Raw genomic sequence first — 24,884 nt, forward strand, 5'->3', positions numbered from 1 at the left:
AAATCAATTCCGTTAATGACCAAAGTCCACTAACCTTGGTGACGTCACGCAGGTCACATGACCTCACGTGACCAATAACAGGATCAAACCCCGCGAGTGCAATCCGCTTACCCGCCGCAGCGTCAGTAGCTTCGCGATGTTGAACCTGTACAAGAGTATGTCGCGCCACCAACAGGCGGCGGACAAAAGCGAGTTGTACACTGGACACGACCGCTTCGTCGAGGTGAACCGGATGTCCAGGAGGCCACGGAACAAGAGGTTGCTGCCGTTAGGACCTAGAAGAGCTCAGAGCGCTTCGGAGTTCAACTCCAGATCGCTCCGGGAGGCCAGGGCGAGGGCCGCTCTAGCGAGGTCGGCGTCCACGGATGACAGGAGTCCGAGGAGTTCTGGAGCAGCTACTCCCGCTGTGACGTCACTGACGCGGTTGTTCTCGTGTGTTAGTATGTCGTCGGTTCACACAAGGACGCAGGGGACGATCACGGAGAAGAGGCCTGGAGCTGCCCCGAGGTACCTTTCACAATTGAGAGTAGCATCAGAATGTTTTACTTTATAAATTTAAGAAAATTTAACTCAAACTATTTTTGATGATTTGGTGTTCCGTTTTGATACTAAAGCAATATATAGGAACTCTAACGCACTGTAAATTTAAATTAGGTATATAGATACCGTGGAAAATACTGTATTGGAACATTACACAATAAATCACTAAATTGAAATCTGTATGAAGTAGGAAAAGTGTTCGAAGTCAAAGTACAACTTTAATATAAGGTGCCAATCTTTGTTTTATAAGTTAGTACGCGTAGTCAGATAGTCTGTATAGTTAAATTGGTTTTTCTAACTTATGATACACATTACAAAGTGCAGGCATCTATAGGTTTGGTTATTTTATCCATTGTGGTTCACTACAATAGGAAACTACGAAGAAAAAGTAAAGTGTCCTCCCGAAATTAAAATTTCTTAAATGATTGGAAACTTAAATCTAGACCAGTGTTTGAACGACCTGAGTTCATCCAACCAAACGTCCACAAACTAGGCCTGGGTAAATTATGTTTGAAACAGTGGTCGAGTGGTGGCACGGGATTGACCTCAAGTACTCTATGGCGGTGGGAGGAAGGGTTGCCTAGGTGGGGAGCAACGAGAGGGGGGGGGGGGGTAAAGATAAGACTGTCAGCAAACTCTCGTTGCTGCTCGTTTTCCTGATAACACGGTGTGATCGTTGGTGCCGCCTTGAGACGCGTATTTTCCAGCTCATTTTTTAATCTTTCGTAACAATCTAATGAACACGTACTTCTTATTTACATTTATATCACTTTCTTATACCATGGTAATTTATTCCCAACAAGGCATTTGGCTTCACCTTTCTACTTTATTATGAGGAACAACTACGTATCAAGTCGAGTGATATCTTCAGTCTGTGGCTAGGAAGGTATGAGGAAAATGAGGAACTGGGTTGGCGACTTAATCCCAAGATACCTATCAGTTCCTGAATATTACTTCACAGCACGAGCATCTGGCTCTCACTACTTAGAGCACAGTTCTAACACTATCCACAGCTTCTGTGCTTAAATAGTCTGAAGAGGGATTTTCTTCTTTTGTTTTGAAGGGGAACGAGTTACAAAGACGTCAACAAATGATTTCATGTCTAAACTTTTTTGCAACAGAGTGTTTAGACATGAAATCATTTGTTGTCATCTTTTAACTCGTTCTTAGTTTGATTGGAAAATTTAACTACTCCGACAGATAAATGCAGGGTTCTTTCTATTTAATTGAACTCGTAAATATCGTAAAGGAATCTAATCCAAACTAATCAATCGCATTGTTGTGTCATTAAAAAAAATATCCACACATCTACAGAATGTGTCTATGGAATAGAACCTCTTCTTCAATTAATTGATCGAACGTTCTCTGATTTTTAATATGGTCCTAATCACTTAAGATACACTCTTCGAGGTTGAGGAAAGAATAAATATATATGTTAACTGTGTGTTCTACTTTCAAGCAGTAAATGTGCTATGTGCAGGGCATGTTTTAACAATTTGGCAATAATCAAAAGTTTTTTTTATAGATCAATGATTCACTAAGCTAATATAATTTCACATTTTCCGTTATTTCCCACCTAATGTTACCTGTTACATGTTATATTTTGGTCGCTGGATCACACGTAACGACCATCGATCCGTTGACCAAGCAGAGAGTCAGACTACATGTTTATGCATAACTGTGCTATGGAATATTACTGATAAGCCGTTGTGAAGCAGGGGAAATCCCAACCATAAATACTCACGAATATTAGATTTATTTAATTTAAATTTTGTGTTTATCTGCACCTACGAAATTGGTTTACGTTTTAGGAACGGTCTATTCAGTTCAGCGTTAACCTTTTGTTGCACAACATTACTAGTTAATTGATATCCGTATGACTAATCACATCTGGGTAATAGATATCGCTTTGAATTGAACCAGGTATTTTCAGATTTGAACGCGAACGTTGTACCCACTCTTCCACATCGACAATATGGATTGTTACGAATACAAATTTTAACTTTAGTTTAAGTTTTTAGGATTTTCTTAAGCACTTAAAACCCGAAAACATATTTTTTAAGTAAAATATTTGACCTTGACACTCGTCCAATGACCTATTAAATATTTAAAACCATTACGACGGTAGCGTGTGATAACAGCTGTTGTTGTGAGGGGGTGGTGGGAGGGGGTGGGGCTTTAAATCACTACGTTCGCGTGAGGTGCAAGTTAGGTTAGTAAACCCGTCCAGACTGGCACGTGTATTCCTGTGTCAGTCAGTGTATGATCCTTGTGCGAAGAGGTCCTTAGTAGTGTCCTGTGCGGTGAAGAGCGGAGAGTTTGTTGTTTGTTGCTTACCATCCTAGTAGATCCGGTCTTTGTGTGCGGATGTGCAATATGTTCGTGTGAACGCGAATCGGTTTTGGTAGTATTTGATGTGTTTTAGTACGGTCTAACTAAAGGCAAGGTGGTTTAGTTATTTGTTTACCATTTAAACTTGCTCCCGAATTTGTGCGAGGGTGTGCAATATTTAAGCGGGCATCGGTTTTGTTAGTTTGAATATTTTAACACGATTGGGGTAACTAAAGTAAAGTAAGATTAGGATGTGTTTTATGTTCATATTTTTTTCAACTGGCCGCATGAATATTAAAGTTGGCAATATGTTTGGGCGGAATCATTTGTTTACGATTCGTTATAACTAAAGCACAACAAGGTTAGGTTATTTCAATCTCAAACTGTTTGGTTAGGTTGTTTAATAGCTATTTACCTTACAAGTGTAGTAAGAGCGTTTTTACATCACGCAGGTGAATGTTGTGCAACGAGCGGAAGCGAGTTGCATAATTTACCGAAGTGATGTAAACACGCTCTTGCGTAACGTGTAACGTACAAGATTTTACCTGACCCGACAATATACAGGAGGTTATGAACAATATTTTTCATTGTCCATTTCACTCATCTTCTAACAGTAACGATCATTTACAAACAAAAGCTAGGTTTGGAAAATTCTTCAAAACATAACAATAAAATTCAAGCGCACAGCTGATTTCTAGCGTTGAACGTCGTTGGCTCCATAGAGGTATATTTTTTAAGTTAAGCACTCAATGTTATTTAAATGGGTTTCATTACATCACCGAGTGAGTTTTTGTTCAACTTTGCATCACTCGAGAAGTAACAAAGTTATATACATCACGCTTGGAATAGGGAAGTTTAACATGGCGGGTTAGGTAAAATAATTGAATTTCATTTTAAACATATGATTAATTGAAAGTTATATTGAATTGAAGATTGACATTTTACTGCGGAAAATAACAATTAAAGTGTGTGTGACGATCAGCATCTTTTTCACAATCCTCGATATCCTGTATTCCACTTGCAATTACATAGCTCAACTAGCAAATAAAATATAGGAGCAAAAATTAAAAATTGCGTTGTTATATCAAACAAAAACATCTGTGCAACAAAATCGCCTGTTCATTAATAACAGGCTGCAATTTGTGATTGAGATGAATATTGATAGTGAAGAAAATTACCTCTGCTCACATCGGAATTAAATTTTGGATTGTTAAAACATACAGAATTTTAAAATAAAAAATGCAATTAATTCCTTATTTAAGTTTAACTTGTAAATTTTCTTGATACTAGGTAAATAGACGTGAATAGTTTTCAAATTCTTGATGGGAACTAGTGAGCTTTATAAGATCAAATATATTAACTTTGTATACCAAAATTTTTTAAATGACTTACACTTATAAAAAGGCCTACTACGTTTCAAAGATCTTGTCTCATGTTTGATATGTTTATATTAGATTAATAAAGACCTCCAATTATGTCTCATGAAATTCCACTACTTCATAGAAAATGATGGGTTGAAGGTTGAACGTTGAAGTGAGATTTTCCAACAGATAATTTTTATTCACTCCTAGAATGTGAATTTCCATAAACCATTATTTATCTTAGACAACAGCACGCTAACATTGTTTATTGCCCATAAAAACTGGAACTTAAAGATAAATCAACATTATGTGAGTACACTGCAGTGGGGTACTACATTAATGCTAAATTACTAAATCAATATACGAAATTAACTTTGAAAATAAAATAGCTTCGATATATTTATAAACTATTGATAAAAACATAACTGGCAACATGTTTAGATACTTGTTGGTATATGTATGAAGTAAAAAATCCATTTATTACCAAATACAAAAATATAGAAAGCATGTTTGGTACGTAGTGTTTAACCTTGTCGATGAAAACACTAGACTAGAGCATTTATAAATCATTATTGCAAGTCACGTAAGCCATTAGGGAAATGAACTGTGAAAGAGGGAATTTGTTGCTATGTCAGATCTCTAGTTTCTAAACTTCTATATCAGTTTACTCTCATTTTATGATATAAACTGAAAACCCCGTAAATTGCACATCCTCCCACACCCCCAGTACAAAGACGGGTTTGGAGCATTTTTATAAGGGTTGGGAATTTTTTTATAATGGTTAAAAATAAAAACCCATATTTACTAAAATGGTGCCAATATTACAAAGGCTATTACAAGCTTACCAAGAGCTATTACAAGCTTACAAGCTTACAAGCTTACAAGCTTACAAGCTATTACAAGAGTATTTATTTTTGGCAGCTATAATACATTTTGGCGATAATTTGGTAAATTTCTCCCTGACATTCGTAAACACAAATAAGTCCTTATCTATTAAAACTATAAATCATTCTTTTCGGTTTGTACATCAACCTTCAGATAGTGAAAGTACTAGGGTTTTAAAATATTTTAACAAAACAAAATGATGTTTTTTCATATAGTATATATCGTTGTCTTTGTACGGTACTATCATTTAAGTAATAAATAAACGGTATCAGCAATCTGACGGGGGGTTGCACTATTTTGTTTAGAATTATGGTTTTTCATGGGTTTTTATGGGAAAATAACATAAGCTAAAATAACTTTTGAACCACAATTTTTATAGCCATGGGAGGTCGCACTATGTTGTTAAGAATTATAGGGATTATCACATACTAATTTTAATCAAAACCGGGTTTTTAAATACGATTTTCTCTCATTTTATGGGTTTTTATGGGAAATAACATTATTTACAATAGCTTTTGAACCGTAAATTTTACAGAAATGGAAGTTGTACCATTTTGATCAGAATTTAAAGGGCTACACTATACAACATTTTTATCAAAATCGTTCGGGCCATTTTTGAGAAAATCCGATTTTGCATTATTTTATGGGTTTTATGGGAAAATCTACATTAAAAATCAACATTTCAAAAAATTAAAAAATACCTGGAGATATCAAAGATTAGTACCTAAATAACAAATTTTATCAAAATCGGACCACAGGTGTAGTCTGTAGCCCTTTACACATCCACACATACAGACAGACACACAGAATTTTCAGGCAACAACCTTTTAATCAATTTAGAATGGAGTACAATTTCCATATAGTATATTTGTTTTTGTAGTCGAAAATCACAAAAAAACTACTGTTAGAGCTACAAAAAAACCTTGATACTCCCAGTAACCACATTTCCTAGGGTACGGTATAGGTATTTGGTAATGGATTGTCACATCCGGAGTTCGGACCTGGATGCGAACGAAGAATCAGGTGCTCAAATGAAACACACTTTAAACTTTTGAGAAAACTCGCATTGGCGTGCGGGTCCGATGAGGTAGGACGACGACTCGAGGGTACAGAGTGTCGGTGATAGTGTAGTTTTGCAGCAGTGGTAGCGGTAGGAAATTAAATACAAGTAACCAGGAAATTTACAAATTGAGAAATATACAATGAATTTGAGTTAATATACTACAGGAATAGAGAATGTTTTTCTATTTGTAAAAAACTCTAATAAAGTCTATACAATCGTTTTAATAATTCTTGGATAATCTATTTCATTTATGAAGACTCTTAAGGTAAAGCTTGTAAGTTTTTTAAACTTAGTTGATCGTTACTTTCATCACCGCTCTGTCAGAATCATATGTAAAACCTGAGAAGTCGTATAGATCCCTCGAGAGTCAAGAGCCTTGTGTAAGCTAGTGTTTTGAAACAACGTTGCATTACACCTGGATTGGAATCCTATGTGGAACCTCCCACTAGCCTTCCTAGATATCCTAGTCGTCCGACCAATCAGCATGGCCAAGAGACGTAACTCGTGTTCAGAACTACCTTTCACGGAGTTCGAGGACCGTCGGAGGGGTTGTTTCTGGGGGTTGCTGGGATCTGGACGCTCGGCCTCCACTGACCTAGAACTTCGACCCATCAGAACAGTTGCCGGGTAAAAAAATGTCTTTAAAAAATGTTAAGTATTTTATTTTTATTATATTATAAATTGATATAGGGTTGCAAAAAGTAATATTTTTACAGAAATATGAGTGGTTGAATGTAGAATTTATTGAAATACCTTGTAAAACTTTTAATTCACTTTCTCGGAAATGGAACTTTTGTTGATTCATAAAATACTATAAAATTTTTTTAAAGTGTCCAGAAGGTATAACATTTAATAACTGACTTTCTCCAGCAAACAAAATAATACCACGCTTACCACATTGAACATTTTGTTTTCCACAAATAGTAAGTTATGTTAAAAGTTTAATGTTGATCGACAGGATCGTTTACTATCTCTTGGCTAACAATCAATGTTTTCTAGCAAAGTACACCACAAAATGTTTAACAACAGTGCTGTGATTACCCTCTTTTGTTTAATGATCAGCATTTCCCATTTAACATGCAAACTGTTATACATGAGCTTTTATAGCCCATTGAACGTTTATTGCCTGCTATAAAACCCATAGTTTATGATGATGGGCAAGCTGAAAGTTTGAATTAATCGTTCTACCTTATCACATTTATCAGCCTAACTGAGCTTGAACCTTGCTGTGTGATTTGTTAAGAAAAATTAACATTGAGGTTCAGCTTTAGTTGTTTTCTAACTTAAGCTGAAGTTCTCTGTCAACATCAAAGTAGTAGAAAAAAACTGACTTTGTAAACAAAATCAAAACCCTTGAATCTGAAGTCTAAATATAAATAAAAACTAACTCTTGAAAAAAAAAAACTTGAAAAATGTAATAATCAACATTTTTTGTGATTCTAAAAATAGCGACTGAAAATCAATAATTACAATCATTTATTTGATTATAAGTTTATTCATGTATTGGAAATTCCGAATTTAGTATCCAAGAGGTTAAGTTTAAGAAAATACCCTGTAGTACTAATGCTTGCCTTGATAAAGAAGTGTTTTCATTAATTTCATTCAACCTTATTAGCATATTACCCTATTACCAAACAGCAATCCTTCCCTAGATTGTGTGGACAGATCTGGTCACGACATTAGAATAAAAGTACCGGTACTAAATTCGTTAACATTTAAAAAACCGTCGGTTACACCTTATGCTGAAAAATGTTATGTTTCAATATAGGCTATTTGTAAAATAAAAAAATATATAAAGTGTGCAAAATCTTCCGTCCCCTCTACTGCAATAAAATAGAGGACTTTTTTTTAGCTAAGATTATGGATCAGATTTCAGAATTTTTTTTAGTATATGGTTCGACTACAACTATTACCAAACATGATCATGTAGGTATTAAATAACATTAACAAATGCATTGGAATATTTTGTATGTTTATAAATATTGCAGCAGATAAAAGAACTAAAATAATTTATTCCTCCCAGGTAAATTTAAACTCTGTCAAAGTGAGCGTGACGCATCAAGCAACGCCGCATGCAGTGAGCCAGTTGCCACAGCACATATTATTTACTCGGTCATGCGATTTGCTATTTAATTTCTTACTCTGTGAAAGCATACACCATAAATCAAGTGAAGTATTCACTAATAACACATGCTCTACAAATTCTCGCAAGTATGTTTTATCTATGGTAATACTCTTCCCACTGTTAAAAACGGTTTGGTAAAAAAGTCTAATCTATTGACCAACCAAACAGTTAAGTGATACAGTAATTTCTACGACTCTAACAGACAAGATATTTTTAAAGAGCAAAACCAATCATTATATGGTTCACTGTTCTGATCAGAATCATATTCAAAGACAGCATTATGAATATGAGTTTTTATGTGTAAATCTTTTCTAAATTAGACATTTCCAAAAAATCATTAGCCTAATTTCACGCTTTAAAATACAGAAGCACAACTTATTTGTCCGTTGTTAATGTTGTTTTACAGTTAACAAGACATTTTATTTAGTACTACTAAAATGTAATAGATACTCTTGAGGGATCTTTTACTTTGGTCTATAATGATCAATTTGGGGAATTTAAAATAGTAAAATTGCTACAATATGTTGCTTTCAAAAGTTAATGACCTGGGGATTTAAATATACCCCAAAATGTATTAACTTTGGAAACCGCAGTAGACATACCACCAATACAGGCCAACTTATGAACTCCAAGAGAACATAGTTTAACAAGCCCCTTCCAGAGTTTACTTGTACAACTGTCTCGAATAGTTAAACGGTTAAACTTCCATTAACAAAATATTTAAAGATGAGGTTGGCGACCATGGTTATATTTCCTTTGGGCGGATGGGATTCGTCCCATTTCGCATACTAATTTACATGTATTTCTTATGGAAGGAGTATTTTAATAACATAGGTATCAATTAAATAAGTACCTAATAACTCCTACTGTTTAACCAAAATAAACACAATAGGCCTATATACTTTTCTTGTAAAAAATGTAATCTTCTTCAATTTTATAATTTAGTATAGTATACAAAAAGTTGATAGTTTTCGAGATATAATCAAAAACCCAAAAATGTGTACCTTTAACCCCTCCCCTTTCCCCCCTCCACCCCCCTGGCTCAATACCTAGGAGTCAGGACTTTTGGTATGTTAACACCCTATGCCAACTGAACTGGTCTCTGAAGGAATCATTTAGTTACCTGCTCACGCACTTTACACCCACTTTTGGATCATTCATTGACTGGACTACTAATGTTAAAAATCAGTGGGAGCAGCCAAAATTTTAACCCACCTATGAGTACCATCCCTATGGGAGTAGTAGTGTCACTTGGGATGTTAGGTCTGATTTAAATTGGCACCTCAATTCAACTTATGGTCTTTGCACTGAAACTGGCTACAATTTTAATCTCTAAGAGGTGTCTACTTCCAGTGTAATATACTGAATATCAAACAATATGTGACAGTACATGGTTGTTGCAGGCATGGAGGGAGGTACCAGTATACAGCCCTGGAAGCAGACTCCACAGCTCACGAGAGACTGGAGCTGGAGCGCAAGGCTAGAGAACAGGCGCAGAGTGCGTGCCTGCACTACCTCCGATGTTGCCCTCGGTACTCGCTGCTGCAGCATCTCAACGACATAGGTCAGTGGTGGGGGTAAAGAGGACAGTCCTAGAATAGCCATACTGAGCTCATCACCTACTGAAGTAACATCACAAATAAATACCTCATTTGGCTTTTACATTTCTTACTTACAAACAAATTTATTAGGATAAAGTTTGATTGAATTTTGATTATTGTCAAACTATTGTTTCCATAAATAAGTTTCCCGATAAGGAATGTAAGATGCAAATTTTTACTTGATATATATTCAACCACAATTGATGTATACTATGTAATACACACGTTGTTATATTACGGAGATACTGTTTATTAAATGGACTGGGGGAGTGAGCTGGTCTAGTGGTTAGTGCGTGGAGCTTCGGTATATATCACGGAGATACTGTTTATTAAATGGACTGGGGGAGTGAGCTGGTCTAGTGGTTAGTGCGTGGAGCTTCGGTATATATCACGGAGATACTGTTTATTAAATGGACTGGGGGAGTGAGCTGGTCTAGTGGTTAGTGCGTGGAGCTTCGGTATATATCACGGAGATACTGTTTATTAAATGGACTGGGGGAGTGAGCTGGTCTAGTGGTTAGTGCGTGGAGCTTCGGTTATTGGCCACCAAATCACCAATGGAGTTTATCTTAAGTGATAATGCCGCAGCCCCTATGTCTAGCCTGAAGTAGGGTAAGAAACAATTCCAGACTCATACCAAAGGTCCTAGATAAAAAGGAAAAAAGTTCATTAAATGGACCATGGACAAAATATGGTGAATGTATATCCTGAATATTTCTTTACCCTAGTTGTAAAAATAAGACTAAAATGAACTCTTTGACCTTAGTTTTTTCTTAGCTCATCGTGCCAAAAAGAAGTATGCCATCTTCTTACTCTGGACCAAAGATGAAATTAACAACATTTTTACAAATTTTCAAAAATATCTATAAATATATCTAATAGCAAATTAGCCGATATGTTTAAAAGGTGGATTTGAAGTGAATACATCGTTTATTGTGCACCATGGTATGCAAGCAAGGGCTAAGCTCAAAATAATTGTAATAGTGTAAACAATATAATACATATTCCTGTATGTGTACTGTACAGTTTCCAAAAAAAAACTTGGGTGAACCAGACTCATAACGTCAAATACACTTTTGACTTCTCTCTACTGTTAGTTTTACAAAAACAATATTTATTTACCCATCAAGACTTTACTCTTCCGTTGTTTGTCAGGATCCCGAGTAGACAAGCACTGGTTCATTGTGAGGGACGGGTCGGTGAAGACAGAGCGACTACTCACCTTGGTGCCTAAGAGCTCCAACTGTCCCATCCCTACAGATGCTGACACTCGTCAGGTCATACTGGACCTGTTCTTGGCCCTACAGCATCCTTATATCTACCCTGTACTGGACCTGGAGTTCAGGTGAGAGTCCTACAATAGGATAATCATCTGTAGTAGTGGTGCATAGCATGCAATCATGATTGCATAAATTTGTATGTATCACCATTGACTACTGGATGCTGAAGTAGACGTCCCATCTATATGGACCAGCTTAGCCAATTTTTGTTAAAAAAGAACTTGTTGAAGTTGTTTGAGCCAGACACAGAATGCACTAGTGACTAAAACTCTATATTTTATACCTTATTTTTTGTTGCTGGCCAAGTTGAATCTGTCGGTGGCTCACATCAACTACGACGATTTTGGTTAAAAAACTGGCTACAAATTTAACATGGGGATGGAATGTCTAATAGTCAAAGGTATCACATACAAATTTAAATAACTATAGAGTTTATTATGTTACTGGTCCGGAAAATAGGTGTTTACAAGACAAGACGAGCGTAGTTGTTCCCAAGCAAGACAAAGTTGAGTGTGGGATTATTATTTGGGAACAGTACAGAGTGTTGTGCTTCACTCGACATATTCATTCAAAGCCTCAAGTACATACAATTTCAGAAACTAGTCTTGGAATGAATCCCACGACTGTTTTTACTCTTGGCCATGCGTAGTAGGGACATCTGCAGAACATTTTCATATTGTTTGGAGTCTTGCCATGATGTGTATGCTATCAAAATATGTTTGCGTTTTCAATATCGTTTTCATTACCGCAAATCTGCAGCTGTAGTTACTAAAGCCTGTTAGCAAAATTTAGGCGGTTTGAGGGAAGGCTCCCCCACCACTTTTTTCTGCTTAATGTATGTTGCAGCTGATTGACGTTTTAACAAATCTCAGCTGTTGGGCTATGTTTTAATGGTAGGATCAAGATGTGGAGGGGATATATTTCTTCCCCTAAAACCACCTGATTTTGTGAACAGGAGTAAAATGTACAATTGTTCTTGAAACCATTTAAAAAACTTTAATGTAGCCTAAGTTGAAAATGATGGCTACGAATGCATTGTGACTATAGTCACTAAATGTCAAGATGCAAATGTATATCATCTACTGTGCCTCAAAAAACGACAAAGCTAATTTAAGGACATTAGTGAGGTTGCTGATGGCGCATAAATAATCGCTTTTGTAAAAGTTGAAGCTTTTACGTAAGAGCGTTTGTGTCCAGTTTGTAAAGTATTCCAACATATCCAAACAGTTGTAGCCAAAATTGTATTTCTAACCAAATGTGTGTTTAATATGAGGATTATAGTAAAATAGTTTAATGTAACGGTTCCAGGGGGAGGGGGGCTACAGGGGGTTAAGCTGGAGCACCACAGGGGTTTTATCAAGGCCCCCCCTCCGTTGGACCCTGGGGAAATAAATTAAAAAATACATTTTCTCGTAAAAACATGACTAAGTTTTTTGAACACAGTTTTAGACTTTAAAATTGCTTAAACGGCTTTCAAAATACCAAGTTTCCTAGGTTTAAACCCTTGTACCTTCCATTGCCCCTTTTGATTAGGTCCTATAACCGCCACTAAGAGTGTATAAATAATTCTATTGCATACTGAACATTCACACTTTGTATTAATCAACAACACAGTCCTAAACTTAACTATTTCATTACAGAGAGGGAGTTCAAGCTAACCAAACATTCATAGTGCTTGTATTACCTTTCAATACAAAAGGCAGTCTCAAAGATTTAATATACAAAGTAAGTATAAATATGGACATTTATATCTAACATTGATAGCATGTTCATGTTAGTTGCATTGTGTAGAAAAGATATAATTAATACAGCATCTCTGGCAGATTTGCAAGCTTTTTCGCACTTTTAATGTAGTTTTTGATGAGGTAGGTTATTTAGATGAGCAATGTAAAACTAATCATTATTATTCATAAATTAAGATAGCTATGGCATATTATGATTAAATTTGGTTTCCCTATTATTAAGCTATTTAAGCTCCCATATAAAACCATTTATCTCTCTTTTTTACATACGCAATTGACATACTGCAAAACTGCATTTTTAATTTGAAGCAATAATAACAATGTCTCACTACCTAACCTGAAAATAATTATACAGATTTCTATTAATACTCGTATAAATTCTTAAATCAAAAAGTCAATTAATAGTTCTTCATTTAATTTAAACATTTAAATTGATGATAGTCCAAATATCTATAGTTTGCAGTACAGTATGTATTTTCATTAAATGTAGCCTATTCCAATGTATTGATTTCCCAGGTTTGCCAGACAAAAGGGATTTGTAAAACAAATTTGATTTTTTGTTAAGAGAAACCAAAACCAATTGTATATTCATCGCATACCGGTACCTATTTTTGTACTAATTAAACAACACTAATATAGTATAATTAATGGAAGTGATTTCTAAGTATGAACTAATTTGAAACGTTATTAATAAATCACTTGTTTATTACCATTTACGTGTTCGCTCTATTAAACGAATATAATACAATACGCCAGGCCACACTTTGGTAAACATACACTTTACTCTCTTAAATTTTACAAGACATATGGTGAATAAAATAAAAAATATGTTGCAACATTTTTACGTACCACACCGGACAGCTTCAGACCCAATGAAATCCGTTCACAATCATCATTGTAATTTATTTTGTATGTGTTTACTGTTATGTAAATATTTCCAGTATAGGTGTAGGCCTACTGTAGATACATCAAAAAATGAAATGTTTAGTTAGTAGATATAAAGGTGTGCCAGAACAAAGATTAAGCAGTTTGACTAGTGTGTAGTGCTCTGGCTGTAGACTGGGATGGATTACACTATTGGTATTGTTGACTTTGGTCACTGACCATTATTTCAGTCTCCATCATAGCTTGGACTGTAAGCTTAGAAGAAATGTTGTGAATGAATGAATGAATGAATGAATGAATGAAATGAATGAATGAAATATACGTTTATTTCCACATAATGTATACAGAAAGAAACAAACTTTTTAATACAAAATATAAATGTGTATAGTGTGTGTGTGCATATTTCCAAAACAAAAAGTCAGTGATTGTGACACAAAGAGATTTTTGCCGGGCGTTTTTTAATCTGTCCAACAACATTATAAATGGTGCAACAGAGTATTCTTGTGGGTTAAAAAGATGTGAGAAAGTGTTAGCACTCTTAAAACTGAAAAACACGGACAAAGATCAGTGAGAAAATCAGAAAACTTTCAGTTGGTCAGAGCAGTGGTTAAGAAGTTAAGCCAAAGATGTTGACCAAAGGCTTAGAAGCATTTGGCGACACAAGATTCTATATTTTCATCATCCAATTTTTTAAATTTATGAGCCATTTTAGTTTGGTATGGATGAAAACACATTATTTTTTTTAGAATTCTTTTCAATCTAAAAGTTTTCCTAATGCAATACCATGCCTCCAAGTGACGGGTGGCGTCGTCCTGTAATCCAGCTACTAGGAAGTCACAAATTGCGGATATTTATAGGCATGCACTGTGGATGCGATACTCTCTGGTGTGGATTAACGTCCGCAAGAGTGAGTACTACGACTATCCGCAGTACTATACTGATACAGTGGCGGCGATAAGAACCCGCGGCCCCCCCGCATGTTTGTTCGCTGTGCCCCCTTTCCCAATGATCTTTAAAAACATTTTCCCATGTATTACCACCTAAACTTGCAATTTTTCAATAAACTTGACCAGGCATCTTCCGAGGCGTCATTATCGTCTTCCATGATCGCGGCAAAATCGAAATACTTCCCGTAGTCATAAGTCATGAAAGAAACATTATCATAGTTTACCGTGATTGCAAATGCAACCAAACCTATGACATCATTAGATAGCAGCATCATCGTCTCCTGCGTTCACGGCCCAATCTAATATTACGGCCTAATATCTCCCCACGACCCGTCGGTGGTGACGGGTAAATCATTTTTCCGTAATCGCGGCTAAATCCTAGATATATATCTCTCTAAAAAAGAAACGTCATTATCGTCTTCCGCAATCGCGGCAAAATATTGAACATCTGCGGCCGCGGAGACATCGTCATCGTCACCCGTGGGGAAATGTTCTCGTCGATATCCGTGATCGCGGCAAAAGCATGGCCTAATCTTTCAATTTCGTGAGCGTGATCCTCACGGATATAAAAGCTTTTACTTTTAATTGTGCATTATTGTATGCATATTGTATTGAATACTGAGAAAATCGGCTCGAGCTTGATTTTCTGACTTTGTGCTTGATCTCTCAAGCTTGTAGTCCAGGCTCTGCTCGGCTCGAAAATCGACATTATAGGCCTATTATTAAAATCAACCGTTTCCAAAGCAACCCGATTTTGAACCGATCTGATTTGGCCTGAGGCCCTTAGGTAAGTAACATTTTTTACCTGACTCGATGTAAACACATCTAAAGTGCGAAGTAAACAAATCTAAAGGGCAGCCTCCTAATAGTAAGACATGTAAAGAAATGAAAATCCTTCTTTAGCATCAATGAAAGAATGGAATTATTTATTAGCTAGTGCCCTAGCCACCTAGGTTAATTTGCCGATTTGGTCGTAACAAAATTGTCAAGTTTATTTAGTTGAATCAGCATAGAGGATCCTCTATGGTGTCATCCGCTGGGGGCTAGGAGGATTAACATTAATGTTTTATCTTCCTAGGCCAGAGGCAACATTGGTTATAAATACGGCCCTATTATTATGCAACCAATTTTGACTGCGCCTTCACACAATCCACGAGGACAGTTAATGCAACCCGCATGACTGATGACAATTCTTTTACTTAGGTTGGTAGATAATTTATATCGATCGGTGTTAGTTTAGCTGTTGTAAACTACTTGAACTATAGGTTTGAACAAATTTTCATCATAAAAAAACGGATTTTAATTCTCATATAAATATTGTTATGATAGGGGACCCGTGTGGCTGAGCTTGTTACACTATCGCAGGCCCGTGTGCCGGTCAAATTTGCCAAAAATCCCGGTCAAGGGTCAAGTGCCCCCCTAGCTCGCGGGCCCCCCGCACCACGGGCCTTGCGGGCCCGCTATCGCCGCCACTGTACTGATAATTAGACCAATTCATATATACCAAGGCAAAAATGTGGTTCGGATTCCACTATAAACCGTCCCTTAGTTGCCATTAGCTGTATGGGCTATTAATTAACAGCTGTGTCTAAGGAATATGTTGCCTTAGTCACTAACAAGACTACAAGATTGCGCCACTCATCCTATCACACTCATCTCCATTCATACTTGGCTTAAAATACCTACTTTGTATGGTCGCCATTTCATCGAAAAGTATTAAAGTATTAAGAAAAGTGGTACATCTTGCCCAAAAGCTGCTCTGACCAACTCAACATTTTTTGTGTCCTTTTGGTATTTGTCATTCCCAGTTTTAAATGTGCTACCACTACTTTCTAACCTGTTTGCCCATATGTTTCAAACAGTGTCTTTGTGAAGAATAAAACAATGCAGGAGAAAACGTTTCTTTGTGTCACAAATTTTTGACTTAAAAAAATTACATATACTGTAGGCCTACATAGCATATCCTTGATGTTGCCCGGTCTAATTTATGATGGTGACTGAAATGAGAAAATTGGCCTAAGACATAAATCCAATTGTGTCTGCCTTCCTCGTCCGCAGCTGGAGTACTACACAAGTCAAACTGTTTAATCTGTTCTGCCACACCCTGTACTTTACTAAATTCATTTGTATTCCTGTTCATTTTATAATGCACTTGCATCTGTAAATCGTTGTATGAATCCTGCATGTACAGAACACCTGTCTTCATGATTTCTGTTTCCTCACAAAACGGCAACGCACAGCACCATCTAGTGGTAAAAGAAAGAGAATATTTGGCCTTCCTACCAGAAGAGAACATAAAAGATGTGCCCATGTGAGTCCTTGATTTAGCTTGTGATGCTTTTTCATTATAAATTTCTATTTAGTATGGTAGGATATTGATTAGCTGTAGATTATGTGAATATTGACATTATATGCAAAGTATTGCTTTTCCGCTCACTGCATGTGTTTTGCTCTTGGGTCATATTTCATGTGTAGTAGTTCTTATATTTCTTTAGTTAGATTCTCTAAAGATATGTTTCACTTTAACCAAGCTGTGTTTTTACAATAGCATTAAGCCCATATAATAGAAAGAGATAAAAATTGAATACAATCAAAAACTAAGATGTAAGCATACACAGTACATCAAATCTAAATAAACCTTTACAAGGCAACCTAATATTTTTTAAATTTCAAAATAAGGTGTCATTTATATTTACAAAAATGTTATTGAATTTTTCTTTGACTACAGCTGAATCTAAAAACATTCCAATTTTATCAAACAAATGTAAATTGTAAAATCATACGTAAAGATCCTTGATTTGGCAAATGAATTACTGCCAAACTGTTGAGGGGTTTCTTTTCTTGTTAAATTAGCTCACTTCTCCTCTGAATTTTCTAATCACAATACCAAGACACTTATGACTTAGAATCTGTATCATACGTTCCTAAATTTATTCACTGCTACGATATTTTCTCGAACATGAGAGCATCAATAAATGCACAAAACACTTTGAACTCTGTGTTTCATAACGGATTATGAAATCCTGATTGCTCATATGAATGTTTTAAGTTGAATTGAAACTGGAATGATTTTAGTTTTAACTTAAAAAGTACATCTATATTAAAATAATCTGCTGTGTGGCATGAAAAGTGAACGAAGGTCCATTTCATAGTGATGAAACTAGTTTAAGCTGGTCCAGATGGGATGTCTACAGTATCCAATGGTGTTATGTGTCATGAGTTACTGTTGGTTCCAGAGCAGTTGGCAGGATGATTGGTGTGACAAGTATGGTCAGCGCAGTGACGGTTTGCCAATCTCTCAGGTCCAGAGGCTGGGGAGACAGATACTGGAAGCTTTGTTGTTCCTCAAGGAGAGAGGCTTCCCCTGCTGCAGTCACCTGCATTCCGGGAACGTTATACTGCAGAACGGTGTTGCGAGGTAAATACGGCTTAAAGTTGATAGAAAACACTGTTAAAACCACAGGACTCCGTATGTTTACAGAGTTAAGAAGGAGTCTTTTCAAATTTTGTCCACTTGTTAAAAATAATAACCAACAAGAAGAAATAAATCCTAGGTTATTTGTCAATTCACAATGCCAAATTCCTACCAAAAAGTCTAGCATAAATTGGAGTTTTATATTACTTTTTAATTCAAAAGGGTTTAAAGGAATTAAACATTACCCATCAGCATTTTTTAAACATTTTGTAGCATACTCCATTGTACCAATGTTGTGGAAAATTTTCCCAACTTCTTGTGGAAAAAACTGTTAAAAAATTATAGTTCTTTTGATTGTAGTCAACTACAGTACTTTTTAAAACACATCTAATAAACTCCGGTGTTAACACGATTCTAGGCATATATTGAATCTTTTAATTTTAATAAGTGAATGAATGGTTTAAATACCTTTACTGTCAAAGCGATCCTTGTAGTCTTATAGGCTACTGCAGTTTCGATAACCTTCTCATGGTATCTTCTTCAGGCTAGGGACATCATCTTCGTTCGTTTTCACGAACACGTCATTTTGAATAAAAACTGTAAAAACTGTTCGTGTCCGTGTGTTCAAATGGTTTTTATTCAAAATGTTGTGTTCGTGAAAACGAACGAAGATGATGTCCCTAGCCTGAAGAAGATACCATGAGAAGGTTATCGAAACTGCAGTAGCCTATAAGACTACAAGGATCGCTTTGACAGTAAAGGTATTTAAACCATTCATTCACTTATTGAAAAAAGCGATTCAGAGGCTGTCAACATGAAGTTTTAATTTTAAATTTTTGTATTTTATTTTATGGATGAATACATTTTGCAGGCTGAGTGGCTTAGAGAATACATTATTTGGTTACACATCGAGAATCCACCCGGTGATATGGAGTCTAGCCAGACAAGAGCCTTCTGCAGTCGATGTTATTTGTTTTGGTAAATATATTTTGATTTTGATGTTTTGTAAACGCTGATATTCTTTCATAATATCATATCATACATAATATAATATCATATTTCAGCGTTTTATATCATTCATAATATAAAATGCATGAAATAGGTAGATTTTTAACCCGGTATGTGCACTATTCACTATTGATGCTGCTTAATGATGCTTAAAAGCTTGTGAAATATTTCTGTTGTAAACGATTAAGGGAAATACCAGTAGGTTTTTAAAAAATAAATAGGATTAAAAGAAGCAATAAGTTTTCCTCATGAAAGTTTTGAACATTTTTTCCTCTCTCTGAAGTAATTAATTTATGATTACACAAAATCTTATGATTACACAAAATCTTCAGCAAACTATTTTCATAATCTTGGAGATAATTTTATTATCACTTGGGAAATGCCATAAATCATAATCCATCACAAAAACAAAATATTCCTTTAGTATGAGTCACCTTTATTATCAAGCATAGTTTAATGTTAAAATATAAATAATCAGTCACTGTATTTACTGTAATATGAAACCTGTTAGAGATGCTGCACCTGTAGTAAACTGTGCATATTATACAATGTACTTAAAAAATACTCAAAAAGACAGACAAACAACAGTGTACCTAATTAATTTCAAAACTATTTAGAGTCATTGAAACAGGGTACATTTGTTACAATGTACAACTTTTTGGTACCCACATAAATAGAGGATATTGTATTGAACTTTAAGACAGTGTCAGTGTTATGATTAAATATTATTAAGCAGGAAAACTTTTAGATCATTGACAAGTAATTGATTTCATATAGGCCCAAACAAAATATCCAACCACCTAATTTATTTTAGTGATATTGGAACAACATGCTTAATTTGTATTTCAAACAAATTTTTAATTAAACTCTTTTTTATTGAAAACCCTCAGAAAAATAAATGTTGTGGTATATTTCAGGACATGTACTATTCGAGATGTGCGCTGGCTATGAGTTGACGACCCCCAAACCTAGTGCCTCTAACCTGGCTGATATAGACAATTATCCTCAGGTAGACGACTTGTTTTGACAAAATATTCAAACACAGCTATGCTTACGATGCAATTTTTACGAGTTACTTTGTAAATGTTTCTTGAGATATAAAAATAGTTCTTTTTTAATCAATTACAACTAATATCTTAGGTTAAGCTGCAACAACTTAAGGAGCTGCTTTTTTAAATTTTTACACATTAGAAACAGCATTAATTGCTATGATCAAATCTAGTAAACATTTAATTACTCAGTAGGTTGTCCCTGGTTTAGTTTCCTGAAGGAGGCTGATGGTTTTTGGGAATCTTATATAACTTAATCAAGTGTCAACTCTGAGATAATGGATGATCTTCAAACTTGGCCAAACTTAAACAAATTGAAACATTGAAATTGTTCAACACAGTGTCATGACTATACTTCGGAGAATCTTATTAAAGAACCTTAAACTTTGAAGGACACAAAATTATAAAACCAAGTGATGTTATGAGATTAAAAATGTAATGTTATGGATCTCTACTTCCAATATTTTTGTATAGGAGTAGTAGCCTAACTCATAAATATTTAGCGCTTAAACAATTCAAGTGTAATGTGCGTTCTTTCAACTCATATTCTCATATTTTGGAAGATACGACGTAACATTTAATTCCATCCATTCATTTAACTCATTAATAAATTAAATGGGTATGAAACCTAATAGGAGTTCTAGTCACAATACCGCCCTAGCGTTAAATGATTACTAGATTAGAATCGTTAGGGTATTGGTAGTGCCATTGATTCATCTACCTATTTTAATAAAACTTATAATCGCTTAAAACAAGATTAAGTATCTTTATCATGGAATTATAACTTTTAAAGGGCTCAAGTTGTTTCATTGACCTTAGTCGTTAAAGAACACACAAAATCCAAATAAATTAAAGCCATAAGTATAAGATCTAGTGAGATTAGGTGAACAAAAAAACAGTCCACCTCATTTTATATGCACCCTTAAAATTAATTGTTTTAGGCCTACACATGTCTAATATTTTGCCATGTGTGTTTGTAGATAATAGAGGTACTAGATTTCATCTTCCAAAACCCCAAGTGCCGCTATCCGTCCATAGAAGAGCTTCTAGTGTGTGATTTCTTTCGCAACATTGACTTGCGGGAGATGCGATCCACGTCTCTTCCAGTAAGATTATTTTATTCCAATGCATTTTGTAATTATAAGTTTAAAATTTATGTTTTCAATTCCTTAATGTGCAATTACAGTCACCATTGTTATGTTGTTTAAGGTAACATATTCTTGTTAGGTTAAGAGTGTAACAAGTTAGTACTTTATTTATTTATTTATTTATTTATTTATTCCAACGGGAAACCCATTACATTGAAACATTACCAAGAAATAACAATAAAAATCAAAGCAAGATGTGATACAAATACTACAAATAATCAACAACAACAGCAGCAACTTATTAATACAATAGTCTAAATTCAACAGCAAAAAATGTGTACTATATGAACATGTAACAATATAACATCACCATATACCATATATCAAACCATTAACAACAAATAAATAAACTTTAATTAAATATCTCTATACTTACTACTACTTTTCAGTAGTTCGGCTGAACGGTGACCGATTCCAGATCTGATAATATAGTAAGCCTTGTACTTATCAATCAGAGATGGAAAATGTCTGCAATAATACTTTAAATGAACATTACGCAGTGAACTTAAAATATGGTAAATATGATTATAATGATTATTATAATGATAAATATGACTTACAATAAATATTAGGGTTAATGTTAATATAACGAGTTAGATAATTTTATAACTTACTCGAAAAGCTTCCAAAGCTCATCAAAAGTACTCTAGTATCATTTTATAGTCCGCTTAAAAAATGTTGGTGGTGTGGGGACGGTTTCCTGGGTCCCCACCACTTTTTGTAGCGTAGTGTAATCATCAGCTGATCAGCTGACGCTTGGAGGGGATGGAATCACTTTCCCTCAAACCTCAAACCGGCTAACTTTTGTGAACAATATAAGTAAGTATGATTACTTAATGTTTATCTGCTTGGCCTAAAATAATATGGATAAATTCAATTAAGGTAATACTAATGAGAATGTTGTGTTGTAGCAAGTTTACCACGCTAGACTGACTGCCTCAACTTTAGCTTTGTTGAATGATGTGAAGAAACAACAGAAGCCCAAGAGGTTAGTAGACTGGAATTATTTTATTTTATGAAGGTTATTAAGAGTTTTAGACTATTAGAGTTTAAGTTTTTTATTAAGTTGTTTTAGACCTTTTTACACAACTATCTTAAGTTCGTGCCCGGAATTTTACCCCCTGGTTTGTGACGTTACGTTTGCCCATGGGGTAAAATTCCAGGGGGATAAAAATCTGCTAGGCCTATCCCATTTTTATTTAACTTGTTTGCCTGTCCTTTATAGTAATATAAAAAAAAAAATTTAAATTCTACATAGGAAATTTTAAAACTTTACTGTTTATTTTTACAAAACACTACCATTGATTTCCTTCATATTTCCTTTGTGTCAGGGCCGCTTTTATAAATGGATACCGGCCTAGGGGCGCATGAGGTTTTAGGTTGGTTGGTGGCGCAAGGAAGAAAAAAATTCCCCCACAACATAGGTGGAGAAGGGTGAAATCAGCTCTCGAGCTCATAGCGCATCACATTCAAACCACGGCTTGCCTCTTGTATAAATAAATATCCTTAATAGATGATCAAATCAAATGGAGTTCAGATAATTCAACTTTGGTATTCCATAAATTAATCCGCAATTGAAATAAGGATAGTTTTAGGGAAAAAACTAAGAAATAATTGTGCAATGGGAGTGTATTACAGTGCCAACATTATAGGCTAAAAAAATAGAACAAGTTCCACCATATTATTTAAAAAAAAAATTATTGTGTTGACAATACTTATCTTTTGGAATAAACTCTGTGTTTATCCCTATACCCTCTGTACCAGTTTAAATAATTACATGTTGTATTCTGTAAATGTGTTTGTTTAGTAATGCTTTTAATTGTTTAACCTAAAACATTATTTTACCCAAAATCTGTCCGGCCCAACCATTTTTAACTACCTCAGCTCACCAATGTTTTCATTCGTGTATATTTTACAGAGGGCGAAGGTCTCACTCAGCGTCCGTGTCTGATCCCCCCTCCCCGTCGCCACGCCGAGATCGAGAGCAAAGGTAAGCTACCCGCATCGTACGTTATGTTTGCATTGCACTGCTCTGACCCCGCATGCTGCTACGACCCACACCGGGGTTCGCCCCTTACACAGCAGTTTGCCCCTTGGCACCATGGGATACCCCACACAACTGCGGAACACTGACATTCATTTTCTCTGCTTCCAGATCATACGAAGCAGAGAGGTTGGATGGCAGTTCAGTTGAGGCAACCGTATACAAATGTCCCATCCTAGCATCAAACGATTACTCTCTTGCTTGTGACGAAGCCGCTAAATTAGACCTGGAAACACGAGTGTAGTTAATTTTTCTACTTCACCTTTACTTTGTGAATCCTACGTCGCAATAAGTTTTTGTCAATGAGTAGCCAACTGCACAAATACTTGTAAAAGGATTGTTTAAAGTTTGTTTTGTATATTGTGCAGGTCATGTTAATCGTTGCAACATAATTGTTTCTGTAACCCTGTTGGTTCCCTTGTAAGATGCACTGTATAATCCCTTAATTGGTATTGTGTTTTAAACTGTCGTTTTTTATTTGTTATGTCTTGTATAGTATGTAAGTGTATTTTTTTATTTAATAAATAAGTAAAAAGAGATTTAAAAAATTTCTTTTGGTATTTCTTGGAACAGAAGTAGGATTTTGGAATAACTCTAGACAAACTTTTTAATGTAACGCTCACACTGGTTGGATTATTAAACCAGCTGTTTTTAGTAAAAAGATTCCAAATAACTGCTTATAAGCATAGACAATAGTTATTTGTGTAACTAGTGGTGAAAGTGGCACTTTGCTGCACACGAGAGCAATGTTTACGCACGAGCCGCAGGTGAGTGCGGAATGATCTCGAGTGCAGCAAAGGCCTTTTTCACTCGTGTTACACATTATATTTTTCCTACAGTCACTATAAAGCATATAAATAATTAGTCTTTCAAACACTATACAACACGTTTTTAGGTTCAGCTGGCGACACAAATGGTGCCCTAGAGAAAGTAGTACCCGCGGTCCGTATCACTCCGCTATTTTTCCTCGGCAAGAAATGTGCTCCGCGTTTTGAGAATATAGTTCCGTATGTTTTTCTAATTTGAAGTGGTTTCTGCGCCTAAAAAAATGCTTTAAAGGTATTTTCTTGTTTATTAAGATCGTAGGAATGTTTTAAAAACGTTTAAAAGAAAAGTCCAGAAAGTTCAGAAATACCGAAACTATAAACACGAAATGACAGGTTAAATCGTAGTTATAATAGTCAATCAGCTGCTCATAGTATTTTTATCTTTAAGTGTTGCCAACCTATTTCCAAGCTTACACGGATTACGTGCATAATAGAACCACACTGTTTTGTGTTGTTTCGTTGGAATCCTGATGTGTGGCTAAGTATAAACCGTACGACAAAGTATAAACCGTACGGCAATAGTTATTTGTGCAACTAGTGAGCAAAGTGAGCAATTGACTCACTCGAGAGTCAATAATAAAACCATAATAAAACCACGCATAATAAAACCACGCTGTTTTGTGTTGTTTCGTT

General features: G+C 35.3%; 1 protein-coding gene across 9 annotated transcripts in view; it reads left to right on the plus strand.

Annotated features, from left to right (window-relative positions):
* Positions 1-24,884, plus strand: part of LOC128989595 (slowpoke-binding protein) — a 98,724-nt gene that overhangs the window by 64,981 nt on the left and 8,859 nt on the right. For 2 of the 9 annotated variants that reach the window (XR_008490459.1, XM_054411521.1), the window contains exons 1-11: positions 147-507; positions 9,709-9,869; positions 11,062-11,251; positions 12,827-12,911; positions 16,952-17,071; positions 17,997-18,178; positions 19,047-19,153; positions 20,101-20,192; positions 21,213-21,338; positions 22,292-22,368; positions 23,299-23,370. Coding sequence is in view for 6 of the 9 variants with exons in the window: in XM_054411521.1 (XP_054267496.1) it covers positions 158-507; positions 9,709-9,869; positions 11,062-11,251; positions 12,827-12,911; positions 16,952-17,071; positions 17,997-18,178; positions 19,047-19,153; positions 20,101-20,192; positions 21,213-21,338; positions 22,292-22,368; positions 23,299-23,370 (1,562 nt within the window). In the remaining 3 variants the exon portion in view is untranslated. Of the gene's footprint in view, positions 1-146; positions 508-6,475; positions 6,808-9,708; positions 9,870-11,061; positions 11,252-12,826; positions 12,912-16,951; positions 17,072-17,996; positions 18,179-19,046; positions 19,154-20,100; positions 20,193-21,212; positions 21,339-22,291; positions 22,369-23,298; positions 23,371-23,535; positions 24,107-24,884 lie in introns of those variants that run through there. The other 7 variants (XR_008490457.1, XM_054411523.1, XR_008490458.1 and 4 more) reach the window with 7 other exon arrangements.

The sequence above is a fragment of the Macrosteles quadrilineatus genome, unplaced genomic scaffold, assembly GCF_028750875.1.
Source record: "Macrosteles quadrilineatus isolate MER2022 unplaced genomic scaffold, UCM_ALF_1.0 Scaffold_3__2_contigs__length_128488019, whole genome shotgun sequence".
Lineage (NCBI taxonomy): Eukaryota > Metazoa > Arthropoda > Insecta > Hemiptera > Cicadellidae > Macrosteles > Macrosteles quadrilineatus.